We start from the raw sequence: 19,691 nt of genomic DNA on the forward strand, positions 1-19,691 counted from the left end.
TAACCGTACAGGATGCGCTGAAACGCGCGTGTGGGACTGAAACGCCATGAGAATCCCGATGTCCCTCGCCGAAGGTCACGATTCCGCGCGTTAAATGAGATTCTTTCGTGGGTCCTGAGAAAGTTAAGCCTCTCACGGTCCCCCGTACGGTACTCCCGTTCTGACGTTTCATTTTGCACCGTAGCATATCAAATACACTTTCAGGTTCTCGATTTTCTTAATTTAATCTTTTCTTTTCTTTTAGTAAAGAAAATCCTTTGACGCGATTTAAGCAAATTCGCGATAGTTCCTGTTATCTAAATATTTGAACAATTGTTTGGCAAAGAATTATACACTTTCACATCGAAATTTTACCCGCGAAGTAAAATAATCACGTTCTAAAACTGAAAGAGATAAACGTAGTCTTATCGTGGGTTTCAGTCGATTCCACGCGTTCGAAATAAAAGAAAAAGATTCTCAAAAGTAGGGTAAGTTTTGCAAAAGTACTTTCAAGTATGGTTATCGGTTTATCATGTTCGTGAATTCGTAATTGTTCGAGAGAATGTGAAAAGAAAAATGGAAGGCTTGTTTTAACGCACGACGAAATGGGATGCTGAATTAAACTGGATTTTTTTTCTTTTTTTTTTCTTGGGAATTATTTGACAGAGCCATGAAGCTAGCGATAGTATTGGCAGTGTTTTGCTGCCTGGCGATCGGAACAATCGCGTCGCCGTTGCCGAAGATATCAGAGGAGAAGTCGTCGAATCAGAACGTCGTCGAGGCAGGAAGACAGGCTGCTGTACAACCGCCTGCGGTCAGCGCAGACGACGACGACGACGACGACGACGACGACGACGACGATGACATCGACCTCGATATCACGGGGGATGACGACGACGACGATGACGATGATGATGACGACGATGACGACGACGATGACGATGATTCCGATTATTTGGAACGCTTCATCGAAGATATACTAGGTAATATTATCCATCCTCGCTGGTTTAACATTCTCAACGCTAGATTTACGGACTGAGCCCATTTTACTTGTTAAAAATTTGATTACTATACACAGGGTGTTCAGCTAACCCTGGGAAAAATTTTAATGGGGGATTCTAGAGGCCAAAATAAGACGAAAATCAAGAATATCAATTTGTTAATGGAGGCTTTGTTAAAAAGTTATTAACGTTTGAAGTTCTGCCGCGTATTGAATTTTTTTCTCGAAAATGCGCAGGATTTTTGGGGTATGTTGTTTGACCAAAAATGCTTGTACTTGATCCCTGCAAATAATAATAATTTTTTTAGAACGATTGGAAATTTTTTAATTTTGTCGAATATTTCACACCTTCTCGAATTTTTTACTCGAAAATACGCAGGATTTCGGGGGTATGTCTATTCACCAAAACTGATTGTAATTGCCCCTCATGACTGGAAATAATTTTTTTAGAACGATTTGACAATTTATTTTTCCGTCGAAAAATTTCACACCTTCTCGAATTTTTTTCTAGAAAGTGGATAGGAATTCGGGGGTAATTGTGATGACCAAAAATGATTGTAATTGGCTCTCGCAACAGAAAATAATTTTTTTAGAACGATTTGAAATGTTTGAATTTAATTGTTAATAACTTTTTAACGAAGCCTCCATCAACTAATTGGTATTCTTGATTTTCGTCTTATTTTGGCCTCTAGAATCCCCCATTTAAATTTTTCCCCGAACACTTTGTATATAAAACTTATGAGAATAATATTATGAAACTATTTTTTTTTGTGCAAAAAACTTGAATTTTGTTGTATGAGTGAACTTGGCTCTGTTCGGTGAAAATAGGTACACGATCAACATCCGTAAATCTACCGTCGACACAGAAAAAAGATTTCGTTCCCGATACGAAAAGATTTCTATTCATAATTTGGCCAACTTTGGCTCTTCCGCGCGTGAAAAATGTACAAACCGAGCGGCAGAAAATTAAAAATCGACGCTCGCCGTTATGCAAATGCTCGGGGTCTCGAGTTAGCGACAGGTTCACCGGTAACTCAGGCGCGTTCACGTACCCATAACGGTACAAGGTGTTCCAAACTCGCCCGAATTAACATAAATCGACGGCGATCCCAGTTCGGAAAGAATTTCTACGCGCTACTTTTTTTTTCTCCACATCGACCCACATTCCGGAGAGATTAACTATAACTACGAGCATTCTTCCATTCGCGCGTTTATTACGGTTTTTTAAACGATCGTTGCGGTACTTTACCATTTACCCAAACGATCGCCCAGAATCGTTTCAAATCGAAAATTCACGAGTTCACGAGTTCACGAATTAACGCTATAATTACTTAAGTCCCAATTTCGTCTCCATTCTTTTCAAGTGTTTTGCCTCATTTATCATTACTCATCGAGATCATACACTTGAAAATTACAAAATACAACATCAGTTATTAAGCAGATATTTAATTGAATTTGTTTGTTCCTCTATATGTTTAAATTCCTTAATTTTTTAGTTAACGTAAATTTCAAATAAAACACTTGAAAGCGTTGGGGAGCTGCTGGTAACAAAATGGAAATATAATTTGGAGTGCAAAGGGTTAAACACGTTCCCAACAGCTTCGTTCACACGTCGCATTAGTAAAAATATCGTTCTGGATATAACGTCTGATGGTGTTTGAGTCGCTATGTAAAGGAAAGAGCTATGTCTTCGTTTCACCAACTGCATTTATTGTGAACAGAACAATATAAATTGACCTTAACTTGATGGAAAAGAAGAAAAGAAAACTTATTTGAAATGAGAGTTATGGAACATGAGAAAGATTTATAATAGAAGGGTAGAAGAAAAGGAAAGTGGACTAGCGGACTTAATCCGTAAGGGTTTCTAGAAGGCCCTGCCTCGGTGGAGCGCTTGTGAGAGCGCGAGCCCTCTAGCGGCGAGGCAACAGACTCATACTGGCGGACCAACCTAATATCTATGAATTTCTATTCGATTTATATTGAATTTCTATTAATTTATTTCTGAAAAATTCCAGGCGAGGAGGACGACGACGACGACGAGGACGAGGCGAGTCCCGCGGCGCCAGTCGTCCCGGCGGCCACGCAACCACTGGCTCCAGCTCTTCCGGCAGCCGTGGAGGCTGACCTGAACGCCGCCCAGGAAGCGGAACAGGCAGCCGCGGCCGAGGTGGCCGGTGAAACGACGGCCCTCGAGGGCGAGACGACGGGCGCCGAGGACGACGAAGGTAACGCGTTATCCGACGGCCAAGGTGCCTCCGGTGTCCACGAGTCGGCCCTCGAGACGTCGGAGTCCGTCTCGAACCCGGTACACGTGCCAGCCGTGTCCACGAACGAGGCAGACGCCGACGACGAGGACGACGACGACGACGACGACGAGGACGACGTCGATCTCGTCTATACGGAGGACGACGACGACGACGACGATGAGGAGGACGACGACGAGGATGACGACGATGTAGACAGTATCGCCGACATCGCTGGCGCCAGACGAGCACGTGAGTTCAAGGGAAAGAGCAAGAAACACAGTATGGGGCGGAAAGGCACGCGCAAGACGCGCACGCGCGTACCGTCCTCCTCCTCGAAGACGGTTTAACCGGGATAAAAGGGACGAGTGGCAAAGTCGCGAACTACGATTCCCAGGAGTCGACGATCTTTCGAACGCGTTCCTCGAACGAGAGTTCATTTTCTCTACGGTTTAGCTGACGAGCTCGCTGCAGACATTTTGGTAGCCTCGCGCAACACAGCCTCGATACTTTTGATAAACTTTTCATGGTTAGTTTGTAAATGAAACAATCGTGTTTTTTTGGGGGGTAAAAAGTAGATACAGAAATCCCCCCTATAACATGGTAGATTGGTTACGCGTTGTACGAGAATGCTCAAATTTTTTTTTTGTAAAAAGTAGATACAGTAATCCTCCCTATAACATGGTAGATTGGTTCCGTGTTGTACGAGAATTGTACAAATGATTCACGTTTAACTTCTCGTCGTTAAAGGGGGTTTAAATCGAATATTAAGGAAAAACGTGCGTTTTATTAAAATCAAACTAAGAAAATTTAAATAAAAATTGAAATTGATCATGAACTGAGCAAATCGTTATAAATTTCACAGTAGAGAAATATAACAATCCCCGCGTTATATGGGGGAAAACACGTGTTATACGAGGGACATAAAATCGCGTTATAAGCGTATCGTGTTATAGGGGGGATTACTGTATTTCTTTATTAAATCGTTCAACGTATAACCGTCAACGAGATCCTACGTTTTTTGCAGTATTTTTAATATCCTTTCCTGTTCATTTTCGTAATTAATTCTCGATGAACCTAATCGAGGCGCGATAAGAATGCGCGAAAGACTCTGCTTGTGCCCGCAAGTAGACCGGAAATAGAAAACTGTACCAAACGTGGCTACCAATGCGTTCTCAAAGCAGCGAGCGCGTTAACGCGTAAACCGTAATTAGTCGAACGGAAGTAATTCGTAAAAATTTCATCCGATTCTTCGTAAACATTCATTCAACCCTTTGCACTCTGTCTTCAAAAATACGCAAATCAAATTTCTCAAAAGTCTATATATTTGCTGAAAGTATTCGTAAATAAATGGAAATAAATTCATTGTTTCTAAAACGTTATCGCGGGTCAGGGAAATACAAAATGGCGAAGATTCGATTCGTTTTTCTATTTTCTTTTCTCTCGTAAATACGTTCCATACGATTTAAAAATGAATATTGATCGAATAAAATAATTTTATATACTAAAACACGATTTCCTGGGAATGAAAAAACGTTTTCGAGTGCAAGGGGTTAATTAACACTAGATTTACGGACGTCAGATTCCATATTTAAAATTGCAGAACGCGTAAATATTATTTTTCAACAACTTACATTGAATTTAATTGATGCAATGGCATAGATACATATTCTAATTAAAAGAAAAAATCGTATTTCAAGGTAATCGTTAACCTGAAAGGTATCAATGAATATACATACGTAAGATCACGTAAATGTAGTGTTAATATCGATGAATCGCGTAAAACTGACCTCTCCGACGATTACGTGATAAAAACGCGTTCTTTCCCCTAAGCGTACTGTTCCAAAAAACTGAATTCTTTCCCGCCTTTTCGTCGCCCCGATCCTAATAGGAACGAATTCAGAGCGTCAACGTTCGAGGAACAGTTCGCGGATCATCGACGAGTAAGATCCTCTCTTACTTTGACTATCGTGCTTCTAGCATAAAGTGTACACTCATTCGAACGCCTAGTAGTGGTAGAAGTAATGGTAGTAGTAGCGGTAGTAGTAGTATTTATTTTATTTATTAATGTAGAACGCCTCAACGTCGAAACAGCATGGTGAAATTAACACATTGGCGATCGTAAACGAGATTTGTTTGCTTCCTAACATTATCGATCCTATCAGAGTTACTTGTATCCAAATAAAAAAAAGTTTCTCTTGAATCTGTGCATATTAACCCTGAAACGGTATCGTGAGGGATAGTTTGACTAAAATTTCTTTTATTTATGATCAATATCACGCCCTGTGAAATTCTCTGTGTAAAATGAAGACAATCGTGCGAGGAAGTTAGTTGTTTTTTAGATTTTCAAGTATATCCACGATACCAATTAAGAGTTAATTTAATTCCAGTTTTATTGCACGCCTTTTCGAGCAATTTAAAAAATTTTTTTATCAAAGATTCACTGGTCGTCAATGTGTTAATGTAAATGGCCTTTTTGTTCCACTGCGCGTTCTTCACGTAGTCTTCCTCCTCTTCCAATTACATGCGTCTTTGTAACTGTTAAACGAACGCCTTGGTGAATCGCAAGAGATTGTACATAGCCAAAGGTATTCGAAGCTCGCCTAAGTGCCGTCGAGCACGCGAACGGCGAGAAGAGGGCAACGGAACGAGGAATTCGAAGCACCTTTTTCAGTGGCCCGTTTCTTTTCGAGTCACGTTCTTCGCCTACATGCTCACGTCACGCGGTACGTGCTTCGACGTTTCTTTGCTTTTTCGCGAGTTCCGGAAAAATCAGAACTTTCACCGGACTTTCCGGAAGTCGGTTTTTGTACAGTCGAAATTGAGAAAAGGTACTTTACAGGTCACGTAGCTTTCTTTCCCTTCTCGCGCGTCTCTATTCAACCCCTCAACGCTCATATTTCTCGGGTCAACCAACAGCGATCGGTAGACTGCGGATGTTTATGCATTTATGGGAAATTTTAATCCTCAAACAACTACAGAACGCATTTAATATGCAAAAATATTAGAAATACTTAAAGTAAGATACGAATTATTATATTTAGGGGGTCAGACAGCCCTCTGTGAAGCTTCCGTTTCGTTAATGTGAATTTGCATAAAGATCCGCAGTCTAGTGATCAGTTTTCTGTATTGGATTTGTTTCTAAAAATACCGGTTTTTCTTAATTACGATGTTGTATCTATAATTTGAAGGGAAACAAATATTATCATCCCTTAAATCGTTGGATTAAACAAATATTGTTTTTCAAAGCAGTCAAACTCGAGCATGAACGTTGAGGGGTTAATAATGAGAGAAAAAGAGCAAATGTAAATTAAAAATATCGTTAATTCGCGAGGTAAGCAATACCACGATTGGCAATAGAATTCTAACGATTTTGGAAATTACCTTTCGACACTAGCGAAGCCACGAATCGCTAAATTCGACGATAGAGCAAAGAAACTAGCTCGACGAGGAAACGTGGCCAATAATGGCGTTGCTTATCGCGCAGAGTTTTTTTTTCTGTTTGGAAAAAAGAAGCTTGTACAGAGACATTGTCCGTTCTGGATTGCAAAATATAGATAACTTATTGTTTTTACAAAGAAAATATTGTGTCTTGAGTTTTATTTCCGTCACCATTAACCGATTCCACGCGTGATCCAGAGGATAAGTTCTCTTTCCCTTCCTTGGCGAGAACGAAACTTAACGGGAACGATTTAGCTAAAGGACCATTTCTGGAAACACTTTCTTGTTGTCTTTGCAGCCATTGGCGTCTTAAGGTCTGTTTACATTCACGCGACTTTGTGTTTCGAAGAATTATTCCCATCGAAATGAGTATTTCAAAATCACTAAACAGTCTTTCGATATTTTATTAACACTGGAACTACCAAATCAGTCGAAATTAACCATTCGTAATTTCTAATAAAACTTGTAAAAAATTTATCGTAATTTTCTATAAGAGAATATGTAAACGCTTATTTCCATTGCATTATATATTTCTCCAGGTATTTATCTTTTTAATTTCTTTGGTACAAATAAACACACTATAATTGTCGGTAGTTCTGGTGTTAAAGAGAATTAAAATAAATTGGTAGTAAATGGCAAAGATCTGGCATAGTCAAGTGTACAGAACAAAAAGTTAATCGAAGTGTTCGTAAAATTTGTTATCAAAGGGTTAGCGATCGTTGCCGAAAGTGTCTCCATTTTGTTGGGGAATCTCGCATGCCTTGCCACTCGTTCGTAGAACCAGTAGTATAGTCCTTGCTTGCAATTTCCTCTTGCCTTTTCTTTGTTACCTAGTTGCACGTGTTTGGTGGACGGCTTTACGACACGCGACAATAACCGCGCGCACATAACTGGACAGTAGCACGTAAACCTGTGTCTTCCACATTCCTAGCGTTCCACGGCTTGTACAAGTGGAAGCACCGTATCGAACACTGATCAAAAGCAATTCCACACTTGTGAAAAGCTTATCCCCCCACCGCCATTTTGTACAGTACCATTTGGCTACCATGCAGTGAAATTTTTAGTGAATAATGGTAAAGGAAACACAGTGTGGCGTAGTTTTCCATACTCGCCACCAGAGGGGTCGCGTTCTCACAAGCGCTCGAACGACCCCTCGGTTTCCTATTCAGGGTGTTCAGACAACCCTGGGAAAAATTTTAATGGGAGAATCTAGAGGCCAAAATAAGACGAAAATCAAGAATACCAATTTGTCGATGGAGGCTTCGTTAAAAAGTTATTAACGTTTAAAGTTTCACACCTTCTCGAATTTTTTTCTAGAAAATGCGCAAGATTTCGGGGGTATCTGTAATGACTAAAAATGATTGCAATTGACCCCCGCAACCGGAAATAATTTTTCCAAAACGATTTGAAATTTTTTTGTTCCGTCGAAAATTTCACACCTTCTCGAATTTTTTTCTCGAAAATACGCAGGAATTCCGGGGTATGTCTATTCACCATAAATGATTGTAATCGACCCCCGCAACCGAAAATAATTTTTCCAGAACGATTTGAAATTTTTTTTTTCGTCGTAAAATTTCACATTTTCTCGAATTTTTTTCTCGAAAGTGCGTAGGATTTCGAGGGTATGTGTAACGACCAAAAATGATTGCAATTGACCCCTGTAACTAAATATAATTTTTTTAGTATGATTTTAAATATTTTTATTTCGTCTAAAAATTTCGCACTTTCTGGAATTTTTTTCTCGAAAGTGCGTAGGATTTCAGGGGTATGTGTAATGACCAAAAATAATTGTAATCGACCCCCGCAATCGGAAATAATTTTTCCATGAATGATTTGAAACTTAAAAATTTTCAATATGTTAATAACTTTTTAACGAAGCCTCCATCAACAAATTGATATTCTTGATTTTCGTCTTATTTTGGCCTCTAGAATCCTCCATTAAAATTTTTCCCAGGGTTGACGTTCCCCGTCGGTAATGCGTTAATAAGTTGTTATATATCTTCGTGAAATCGTAAATTTTAAGCCCCACGCGTTATTTCTGACTCGTTGTTGCTTCCAGTGATACCAAAGTTCGACTCGATCGAAAAAGAAATGTGAAGTTCGAGGTGATCGAGAACGATCTAGCCGTGACTTTTCGGTGTGGGTCAGGGTCGCGCGTACGAGAGAACTCTGCGGTACCGTCACGCTCGTTTATGCTCCACGCACGCTGCTGGCTCGGTGGCCTCATTCCGTTTTGGACCGGCCGCCTCGGTGAAAGCCGGGAAAAAATTTCAACCTGGTCACACCTTTATTGAATCTCGTCTGGGTATCGCGTGGAAAGTTAATTAGCGTCTATGCTCGTTGCTCGTTAACGCTCGGATAAAATTAATCGGAAGCTCTTTATCGACGCTCCTCCGACACGAGGTCGGAGAACTCTTTCGCCATTGGAAAGGCCGCCATCACGGTCGACGGACTTTTTTAGAAGGTCGTACGCGTCGCGCCTAATCAATTTCAACTACGGTAAAACGTCGATTATGCAAACGATAGGTCCGGATCAGGTGAACGACTGCTTTCGTCATTTTTACTCTAAACAAATTCCCAAAGCCTAATTATATCGAGGTCGAGGCGCCATTTATTTTTATTTAAAAACAAAAAGCATGTACCGTAAAAGAAAACTATTTCAAATGAAAAGAAAATTAAATAAGTTCGCTTTTATGGTGCCAGCGAGGGATTTCATTGAGACCAACTGTGGCGATTAACAGATTAACTCGCCCAATAAATTTTAACTGTGTGTAAAACGTCGATTATCCAAACGATAGGGAGACAAATTTGATAACTTTCGGATAACTCAGAAAAATCGAAAAGAAACTATGCAAATCAAATAATTTCGAAAGATGTTTCTGTACGAAAGATCACGTGGTAAATGTAACGGGTAAAGCAAATTAATAATTTTAATAATTTAGGTACGTTTCGTATATTTTCTAAAATGAAACGTTCCCCGTTGTTTCAGCGAGTTTTAAAAATAAAAGTTTATCTGATTTTCCCCTATGATACTATGCAAACTGGTATTCCAAATATGCTACCGTGACGAGGGTATCAAGATCGAAGTAATTTCGTTGATCCGCGATAACCGTGTTAGAACTTGGCAAAATTTGTCAAACGCCTAGTTTTTACGTGTATCAGCCGGAAGAAAGTGGCTGAGGGATCAACGGCCGGGGAGAGTTTTTAGGTGGGCACGAGGAAGGTTCCCCGTACTCACGTCCACGGTCAGGTAGATAGGTCTGTAGGTGAGTAGGAAGCAGGTCGTGACCCAGATCGAATACCAGTTTGGCTTCACCGAACGATTCCGATATACCGTTAACATTGTCGCTCTTTCTTATGAACCTAATTCATCGAGGTCGGCACACGGAAGTTTTTCGTGTCGATTCATCGCATAGCTTAACGCTAGACGCGAGCTTAACGATGCACGATACACTCGCGTCTACCAAACACACACGCATTACCGATGGGAAATGATACCGTATCGAAACCACCAAAAATAACAGTTTATCAATTAAAACAACGTTGTCCTAAGGAGTATAAATTTCCTTTTTTTGGTTGGACCTGTTGAGTGTATACATTTAAATAGATTAGGTCTAGCATCAATATCACAGAAGGTATCAGATATGTTACACTGATAAACGTTCATGATACAACAATCCAGTTGTTATTCTTGATAGGACCAACATTTTTTAATTCAGAGTGTAAAAAAAATGTCCTTTTCGGAAGTGGACCCCTATTTTCAATGTGTACGCGTGTATTTCAGGGGGCATGCAGTCGATACAGAGCAACGACGTGTCTTCCATCTATGTGGCGAAGTACAATCGATTCGTCGATAACATCCTCGGGAGGATCAACAAAATTTTGCGCAGCAATTACGATCCGGTCACGGTGAAGCTGACCAACCCGAACGCGAAATCGAAGTCGAATAAGCAGAAAGGCAAGAACAAATTGAAGAAGAAGAGCAACAAGAACGGATCGAGAAAACCCCCCATGGGAACGATCTCAACATCGACCGAAAAAACGATCGAGGAAGTTTCGGAAAATGCACAGGTACTGTTCGATAATGATAAAGGAACGACGTGACAAATTAATTTATACGTAAAATGTATTGATTACTTTACAGAAAATCGTGGGACTCGAAAACATCACTGTATCGTCGATCAATTTGGAAAAGGACACCGTCACTACGTCCACGCCGGATGTCGCGAGTAGAACCGTGGTGGAAATAGCAACGAAGTCAACGAATCGACGAACATCCGGTTCGAACGCGAAAAAAACGAATAAAACTCGGACCGGGACGAAGAACAAAACGAAAAACCAGGCACCCAATAAGAACAAAGTAATTACAAGGCTAATTACTTGGGGTGTACTTCCGAAAAGGACATACACAAAGGATAAGTGTGCCCTTTTCGGAAGTCGATCCACTACTTAACCTAAAAAATGTCGTTTCATGGGGTTGAATAATATTGGAAACATTTCAGACGAAGAAAAACAAACCGAAAGCACGAGCCACTCTGTACGGGCTCGCGAGCCTTCAGAGATCGGGGGACGTGTCCGTGAACATGATGAGCGATCACACCATGATTAAAACAAGATTCACCCTGGGCCCCCTTATCCTGAAAGTCGAGAAGGAATTCGGCAGAGCCGCGAAGAAGGAAGTGAGAAGCGCGACAGCGACCACCGCCGAAATGTCGGGGAAATTGAGCCTACGAGTTCTCCACGGCGGTGCTGCCACCTTGAACTCCATTCGAGTACTACAACCTAAACAAGTACGCCAAAGGCCAAAAAATCCTATCGCTGGAACCTAATTCTATCGTGCTTTGAGATTAATCGGAATTGTTCTTTGATCAGGTTCGAGTGGAGAGCGCGGACGACCACGACAGAACGCGAGAATTTGTGTGGAAGAGATCGTCGCACATTGCTCATTTAGTCTCGGAGAAACTATCGTCGGCGACGAGGTCGATGCTACGACCGCCGCCCGTCGCAGTAATTGCCGCCTGAGTTTCCATCGTCGCGGTTGGTCTTAATGAAATCACTCGCTGGTACCATAAAAATCGACTTATTTAATTTTCTTTTCATTCGAAATAGTTTCCTTTTATGGTACAATGCTTTTTGTTTTCAAATCGAAATAAAGCCTCGACGGATTCGAATCGAGGAAATCGAAGTTCACGTGGACGCGATTAAGCTTTCGGGTATTTATTTATAGTAGTTGGGAAACTTATCGATACGTTGTAGTAAAAATGACGAAAGCATTCTTTCGCGTTTCCAGTCTTTGTTAACTTTTTAAGTTTACCATTGTCTAAGATAAGTTAGTACAGGTAGCCCTCCTACAACACGGCATCGTCCTTTCGCGAGAAGGCAGGGCGTGTTAAACGCTTTCATTTCAGACCAACAACACGGCACGAGTTAAATCTATTTATTTATTCGAGAATATTTATTTATTTATTTATAATAGTTTCTGCTAATCTGCGTGTAAACTATTTCATGTTGCGCGAAACATGGAAATTGAGCTTACGTTTATAAAATAGAATAAACGAAACAAATATCTGTACGATTACCCAATTACTTCGACGATGGTCGATCATGTTTGTCATGTGTATCATTTTTTTAATTACAATTCACATTGATCGTAGCGGCGAAAGCTAAAAGAATGTATATTATGTATGTAATTGAAAATATAATTTTCGAAACAAAATTATTACGTAGTGTCTGATTTATAACAAAAATGTGCTAGATGGGCACTGAAAACCATTATAATTTTTAAGAGGTTCGTTTTAATTATTGCTTTCTAACTATTAAAAATTCAATTTTCATTTTGCGGTGTAAAATATTAGACTGCACATTTTCATTTCTAAAATCGATCGATAATTTATAATGACGTCGATACCGATATCTTCCATTCCTTGCCTATTGTAAACATAGATATTTCCATGGGTGTTGATAAGTCATACTTCAAAAATAGAATCTACAATTATTAAACGTTTAAACGCGCCAAATTAAAGCAAAAAAATTTTTCGCTAACGTTTATTCGAAATTTAAACAACATCGCAGGCGTCTATTCTATAGTTTGACAGTTTGTCTATTTTTGACAGGTGAGACCGCCTTTCTATTTTGCGACGCCGAATCTAACCTCTTTCCAAAGTACCAGTTTTGTAATACATCGATACATTACATATCACAAAATGTTTCATTCAACGTTTCTGAATATCCATATTATTTCTATTATTATACGCTGAAGTTTCATGCGAAAATTCACCTATACCAAGCAAAAATAGTTTAATCTTTCAGTTCGCTCTCGATAATTCCAAGTACAGTTATTTTCGATAAACAATATTAAATATTCCCTAATTTTGTTAATAGAATTAATACTCGACGAAAGTGACAATGTTTTTTGCGTTACTTACAGGTGATAATTTGTTACACATTGTGGAATATTTATATTGCGATATCATTATTAATCTTTACGACATTTAAAATTATTAACGGAGATAACTTTTTTTGCTTTACAGTTTTAAACACTTTTGTTGCTCTCACAGCTACGCAATCGATTAATATGTCTTTAGACAACAAAAGTCTACATAAAGATTTCTCTATCTCCTGCAATGACTTTACACAAGCTTTTCATAAAGTGAGTAAAACTAAACATTCTGTATGGAAATTTTAATAAACCATAACCCTTTGCAGACAGAATAATTCCATGCGATATATGTTTTAGCTATAGTCGTTTAACATTTCTGCAAGGCTTCGAAACTATGTAATTTATTTTAGGAATTATCCATTACCAGCGAGGGAAACATTGTTACTTCACCGTTCAGTATACATATGATCTTGTCTTTACTTTCTCACGGAGCAGAGTCTGAAACTTTAGATGAAATGACAGTTGGTCTTTGCCATCGTAACAAAGATTCTATAAAAGAAGGATACGCAACTCTAATAGCTTTGCTAAATGTAAGATTATCGGTATTGCGTCGAAATCAAAGATAAATTAAAATAACAAATGGTTTGTGTACTCACAAGGAGCTGACAAATGTTAAACTATACATCGCGAACGCGATGTATATTCAAGATGGATTTGAATTGCAAACAGAATTTTTGGCAGTAGGATCAGACGTTTACAAGTCTTCAATCTCAAAGTTAGATTTCAAGCACAATATAGATGCGGCTGAGAAAATCAATGCGTGGGTGAAGAAAGCGACGAATGATAAAATATCTAATCTCGTGTCTTCAGGTAAATTATTATTTGCGAAAGAAGATCATAAACTATAGTAATAATATAAATGTTTTATATAGACGATTTCGACGAAGATATGAAGCTAGTAATGGTAAATGCTATTTATTTTAATGGCGTTTGGTTGCATAAATTCGATCCAAAGAACACGGAGAAGAAAACATTCCACGTGACGAAAACTGAATCGAAATTTGTATCAATGATGTTTAGTAAACGTAAATACGATTACGGCGAACTACCAACGATGGGCTCGCGCTTTATTGAAATTCCATATATGGTACGTTTATGCATTGAAATCGGTTGTTCGAGAGCTTAAAAGATTCCATCTTGCAGAATAAAGATATCGTGATGACGATAATATTACCCACGGAAAAGGATGGACTTTTAAATTTGCAAAATAACTTCTCGTGGGAAGTGCTCGCAAATGCAGAACGATCGCACAACGAAATTGAATTGTTTCTTCCGAAATTCAAAATAGAATTTACGGTAGACTTGGAGAACATTTTACGAAAGGTATTAGCGACACGTTTGGCATATCAAATTGCTAAAAAAATTGTATTATATATTTGAATTTTATTATATATTTTAGCTCGGCTTAAATACAATATTCGAGGACAACGCAAATTTCAGCGGCATTTCAAGTATACCGTTAAAAGTCAGTAAAGTTTTGCACAAAGCAGTGATAGAAGTTCACGAAGAGGGCACCGAAGCTGCAGCTGCAACAGGTGCGTTAATTTTTTATGAAAGAAAAGCACGTTTAACCAGTATTTTTTTATGTTTCATTTCAGCTGTGCAAATGAGACTCAGACGAATGATCCTTATGCCAGAACAATTTCTGGTCGATCGACCTTTCATGTTTGTAATCGAATACAAACCTAACAAGGTACCACTTTTTATTGGAAGCGTAAAAGATATAACAGTTAGCCCAGAAAGAGACGAGTTATAAATTTTTATCCTCGGACGATGGCAAGACAACACAAAATTTATCATTCGTGTAATATTTCTATATGTACATATATGTATATATATTTTACTTCTCAACCGCTTCTCCCACTACCACATTCCAGATTAACTAGGGTGCTTTACATAATAACTATAGTGGGGGGTTATTTTTTTATACTCGTGTGGACCAGAAAATTAGGAGAAGGAGCCATAATTAGCTCACTTCGTCATCCCTGATACCAGAATTGCACAAAATATGTTCGCTACTAACGAATAAAAATATTAGATTCGCTTCTGTCTGCGGCTTTGCTTGCTCGAATATTGCTTTAATAAATTTATTTATACATTTTAATTTATAAATGAAACATACGCAGAAATCAGTTTACGAATCAGTCTAAAATTTGTATTCGTTATTCGTGAATAACACGTGCCCCGATGCAAAGTACTTACACAAACGAATCTATACAAAGCTTGACTACGACTATTAAAAATTGTAATAAATAAACACAAATTGCAATTAATCAGAATCTACGATGTTTAATTTATGCAATACCCTTTTAATTTAACAATACCTAAACCGATAGTACTCTTTGTTAAATGTTTATTACTACCTGGTGCAAATAATATATTACTAAATAATAAAACACTGAGGAAGAAGCAAACTGCTGGTAATAAGAAAGTTATTAATATTTTTAAATTATGTACGCTTTGTACGATGCTATTGCCCACCATTGATATATTTACGAATCTTTAAACTTTTAATAGATAAAAAGTTTGTTAACGATCATCATATTTTATCTCAACAATGGCCAATTAGCAAATTATGATCATGCTTGCAACGAATAATTTAATAAGGAAATAAAAATATATAAATATTAATATGCACGATAATTTTTGTTATAATAGTTTGAACGTTACCAATATTCCCTCCAAAATTTGTCGACTGGTCTGCCATCTGTTATGGTGTCGTTTACGCGCCAATTTCCCATGGCGTCGAATTTCAATCAGGGACTGCAACAGAAATAAAATACAAATTAAACGATGATTAAACAATAATTGATAACAATGAGGAAATATCGAAAGGTTAGAAATACGTGCTTCGTTGGTCCCGACACGTCTTATTATTTCTTGTATTTCGAAAAGGAATTTCTTGATTTCGAATTCCAATAAGAGACTGCAACAGAAACGAAATAAAGATCCATTAAAGTTCATAAACGATTATTATAATGATTAAATCGAAACCGTATAGCAAGAGATCGTAATTAAAACGCGAGTAGTAATAATGGAAAGATCAACAGGTTAAAATTACGTACTTCGGTCGCGAAACGCCGATACGTCTTTCTTCGTTAATTTTCAATGTACGAATGATGGCTCTTCGGCTGTGCTCGGTAACGCTCGCGAATTAGGCGGCGGGGTGGGGGAAAGGCCGACGTCTCGCGAAGCTTGTATTACGAACCCGAGGGATGCCTCGGGTAGAAACCGCGAATACAAAACGAATGAACGGAGACTTACTAGACAACGTAAATACCTTGACAAGATTCTTAAATTTGTTAACATTATTCACTTTGATGATTACATGCAAATTATTTACGACTTTAACTAGTCAAAGAATCGCGAATAATTCGTACTCGTCAATTCATATGCATTTACCCACACTAGTCTGTTTGCCTGCACTAATTCAGTGAGTTTCTCAACTGACCGCCATCCATGAGAAGAGGTCGCTAAAATCACTTCTCAATTTTTAGGTCGGTATGGCGGTAAATTTGAACCACGAAAATTCATAAGGTATACGAGCAGACTTTTCACCTTATGGATTGAATGCAATAGGTCTCTAGGATCCCAGAAAAATGGGCCAAAAAAATACATTTGTATGTAAGGTCTACTCGTATGCCTCGTCTGTGATAAAACAAACCAAGCACGTAAAATGTAAAGTGAAGAGCACAGAGTACAGAGTACAGTCACAGAGTAGTATTGGCAAATAAGAAAGTATATAAAAAATGTAAATAATTTATTATATAACAAAGTATTATTACATTTTGTCAAAAATGTAATAGAAATTTCTAACCATAAGAATATATTTACTTTTTATACAACACATTCGTACAAAACGTTTACAAATGTTATATTCAATCTTGTTCTATAGTAAGGTCAGAGACATCGGGCGAAGAAGTTATTTTCAATGACTTCTCATTTGCTAGATGTAACAAAGACACAAAGGCAATTGGATAACTCAATTCCTTACTATTATCTTTTGTTAATGTATTTGGTAGTTCTTTATAAATTTCACTAAAGTATTTTTTCTCATTCATTCTATCACAAACATTTTGTTGTACATTTTCATTTGATGCTTGTGAATTTTTAATTTTTTTGCTATCATCTGTAATTAAGCATTTCCAAATGGATTTTTTCAATTGTCCCATATCGATCTTTTTTTCACGTACGCAATAATTAATGGAGAACTTATTCGTTAATTTGGGAGCAGTGACGAGATTGTTTCCGGTGAATGGCTGTGATTCTGGCATAATTTCATCTTCGGATCCCATAACATTATCGATTACATTATTTTCTGCAGTTTCTCTGCATTCATTGTTATCTGACTGAGAATTACGGGTTACTTCGCATTCATCGCCATAATTGTGATCTGCGTCAGGTAAGCAAGTACTACTTACTACATCCCTCCTTTTTGGAGCTATCATTGGATGGAGATATAATTTAGTAGCTTGCGCAACATCGTAATGTTTATCTGGTGGTAATGTTAGTATTTCCTCCTTCCAATTTCTTTTAGTTGTCTGACGATTTAGTGTAATTCCTTTTCCAGGTAAAAATTTATCATTTACACTATTAACCGTGTCATCATTATAACACAGTTCTATTTCTTTTCTTCTCTTGTTGGGCGCCTGATGGCACGTTTCAACTACTCCGCTGTTTGTTAACATTTTTCGGAAATTTGTATTTCTCCAATATGTTGGAATTGCCCAATGTAAATTCAAATTTTTTGGAATAAATGAATATTCGGAGACTTTTGTCGGTACAGAGGTACTCAAAACTTCCTGAAAATCTACAAGGTTCTGTACTTGATCAGGATGTTTAGCGTATCTATTTACATTTTCCTCTTCGTTCTCTTCGACATTAAAATAATCCATGTTTGTACATGGGTGGTCATCCTCCTGCGATATGCTTGCATCAAGATCAAATTGAAACCTGCTATCACTAGTTTGTTCCCCTAGATCCTTCTCCGTTTCATCATCCTCGTTGAAATTTTGAAAATTGAAATGATGTAAAGGTGGACAAATTTGCATATTTGACAAACCTCCTATTCTCAAAGTACTACAACTTATGTCTTTGCTTTGTATTCTTTTATAATCTACCGAGTCTAACAAAACATCATTATATGGATGTAAATAAAATCTAGAATTCGCGTGAATCGGTAACGTTACTTGACGCAACATATCTGTGCTTTGTAAATCTTCTTCCATAGTTATTAGAGAAGGTTTCCTAGTTTCTACATTTGTTCTTAAATTTTCGACCGTGCTAAATATTTGCTGTCTATTTTTCCTTTTCCTTTTCTTTGCTGGATCTTCTAATTGATTCTCATTTCCTCCATTAACGTCCATTGCATTTGCATTCATATTATTTTTCTCACCGATGTCCATTCCATCCATCATTTTAAGTATCTCCGTATGTACACCGTCGACTCTATGCCCATAAATCTGAGTACTCACATCCAACGACGTGCTAGCTACTTGCAAGTTATTCATTTTGTCATCTTGTTTCTTGATCAAATATGCCATAAAATCAATTATTTTTAAGCTGAATGCATTTCGTGGATTAATTTTATTTTCAGTTCCGAGCTTTATACATTGAGATATATGCTCTGTCATTTGAGACGTAGGTACATTTACTAAGGAACTAAGGCCTATAGAACTTCTTCTACCACTTGTATTCTTAATTATTGGCGTCGAAGTAGCATTAGTTTCACGGCGAAAAATCAAACGTTCTGTTTCGTCGTCATTCTCTAAGAGAGTAGGAGTACCAATAACTTTACGCGAAAAAACTGATTTCCGCCGCAGTGGAGACATAGATATAGTAGGTGTATCCACAGCAGCATTTATCTTCATGTCTGCTATATTTTTCGGAGTTGCCATTTTCCACAAATATGAATATAGTATAAATATGCTACTGAAAAGAAAAATATTATGTTTCGTTATACCAAAAATAGTAATTGTCATCTTTTAATGCCACACGTTATAAAGCAATGGAACATGAACATGTTTACAAAAATATATACTAACTCAGCTCCAGATGTCTTAAAATTAACATATATGCTGACATACAATTACGAGCAATATCATATTATTATATAACTAAAATTAAATAAAAATACTGCTTTGCAAATGATCTTATTTTATACGGCAAATAATGGTCGATTGGCTGTACGAACCTATCAAAATATACTTAACCTTACTTTGTTATCGCAACTTTCCGACAAGTTTAAACAAAAGAAACGAATTCCCGCAAATAATGAAACGCGTATTAATAATGTACTGAATTAGACGAATCGAATGGCATATAACTCACCCCGATCAGTGAAAGGTCCGTTTGTTAGGAATATACCTTTCGTTTCAGTTAGACATTTGAATATTGTATTTGGTAAACAGGTGATAACAAAATGTAACAATATAATGGTAAAATTTCAAAGAAATATTTACCCGGATAGATCATCCAATCTTGTACATTATATTCGTCGATATAGATAGGAAATAAGAAACACCGCGTACGAACCGGTTGGTTTGGCAGTTATTTTAATAAGTAAGAAATGGCGGGCTAGGTACAGCCG

General features: G+C 37.8%; 3 protein-coding genes across 4 annotated transcripts; 2 read left to right on the forward strand and 1 right to left on the reverse strand.

Moving 5' to 3' along the window:
• Positions 1-635: 635 nt before the first annotated feature.
• LOC122396456 (protein PFC0760c-like) lies at positions 636-11,962 on the forward strand. The gene is made up of 6 exons (XM_043394894.1): positions 636-962; positions 2,995-3,474; positions 10,448-10,734; positions 10,808-11,023; positions 11,166-11,453; positions 11,536-11,962. Exons 1-6 carry the CDS (start codon positions 650-652, stop codon positions 11,683-11,685), a joined length of 1,734 nt encoding a protein of 577 aa, XP_043250829.1. The 5' UTR covers positions 636-649; the 3' UTR covers positions 11,686-11,962.
• A 635-nt stretch (positions 11,963-12,597) lies between these two features.
• Positions 12,598-15,330, forward strand: LOC122396460 (leukocyte elastase inhibitor-like). Of its 2 annotated transcripts, none has more exons than XM_043394901.1 (8): positions 12,598-12,776; positions 13,194-13,312; positions 13,453-13,632; positions 13,702-13,912; positions 13,975-14,189; positions 14,246-14,425; positions 14,502-14,637; positions 14,701-15,330. In XM_043394901.1, the coding sequence occupies exons 2-8, from the start codon at positions 13,238-13,240 to the stop codon at positions 14,856-14,858; spliced, it is 1,155 nt and encodes a 384-aa protein (XP_043250836.1). In that variant the 5' UTR covers positions 12,598-12,776; positions 13,194-13,237; the 3' UTR covers positions 14,859-15,330. The 2 variants fall into 2 exon arrangements, with proteins under 2 accessions (XP_043250836.1, XP_043250835.1); XM_043394900.1 differs by lacking the exon at positions 12,598-12,776 and adding an exon at positions 12,812-13,090.
• Positions 15,331-16,980: 1,650 nt separating this feature from the next.
• On the reverse strand, positions 16,981-19,610 carry LOC122396544 (condensin complex subunit 2-like). Its single transcript, XM_043395065.1, has 2 exons — positions 19,564-19,610; positions 16,981-19,030 (listed from the first exon to the last, which is right to left on the reverse strand). The coding sequence occupies exon 2, from the start codon at positions 18,997-18,999 to the stop codon at positions 16,981-16,983; it is 2,019 nt and encodes a 672-aa protein (XP_043251000.1). The 5' UTR covers positions 19,000-19,030; positions 19,564-19,610.
• Between the last annotated feature and the right edge of the window lie 81 nt (positions 19,611-19,691).

This window comes from Colletes gigas, unplaced genomic scaffold (assembly GCF_013123115.1).
Source record: "Colletes gigas isolate AHSC1104 unplaced genomic scaffold, ASM1312311v1 Colletes_gigas_Sc00007, whole genome shotgun sequence".
Taxonomy (NCBI): Eukaryota; Metazoa; Arthropoda; class Insecta; order Hymenoptera; family Colletidae; genus Colletes; species Colletes gigas.

What these genes read in the sequence shown, in the direction of transcription:
- LOC122396544 (XM_043395065.1), bottom strand. Translation starts at nt 18,999, where the DNA reads ATGGCAACTCCGAAAAATATAGCAGACATGAAGATAAATGCTGCTGTG.
- LOC122396456 (XM_043394894.1), top strand. Translation starts at nt 650, where the DNA reads ATGAAGCTAGCGATAGTATTGGCAGTGTTTTGCTGCCTGGCGATCGGA. An exon ending in AAGTTTCGGAAAATGCACAG is followed by an intron (nt 10,735 to 10,807) that starts GTACTGTTCGAT and finishes ATTACTTTACAG; the next exon opens with AAAATCGTGGGACTCGAAAA. An exon ending in GAGTACTACAACCTAAACAA is followed by an intron (nt 11,454 to 11,535) that starts GTACGCCAAAGG and finishes TTCTTTGATCAG; the next exon opens with GTTCGAGTGGAGAGCGCGGA.
- LOC122396460 (XM_043394900.1), top strand. Translation starts at nt 13,069, where the DNA reads ATGTTTTTTGCGTTACTTACAG. An exon ending in ATCTAATCTCGTGTCTTCAG is followed by an intron (nt 13,913 to 13,974) that starts GTAAATTATTAT and finishes TGTTTTATATAG; the next exon opens with ACGATTTCGACGAAGATATG. An exon ending in TTATTGAAATTCCATATATG is followed by an intron (nt 14,190 to 14,245) that starts GTACGTTTATGC and finishes TCCATCTTGCAG; the next exon opens with AATAAAGATATCGTGATGAC.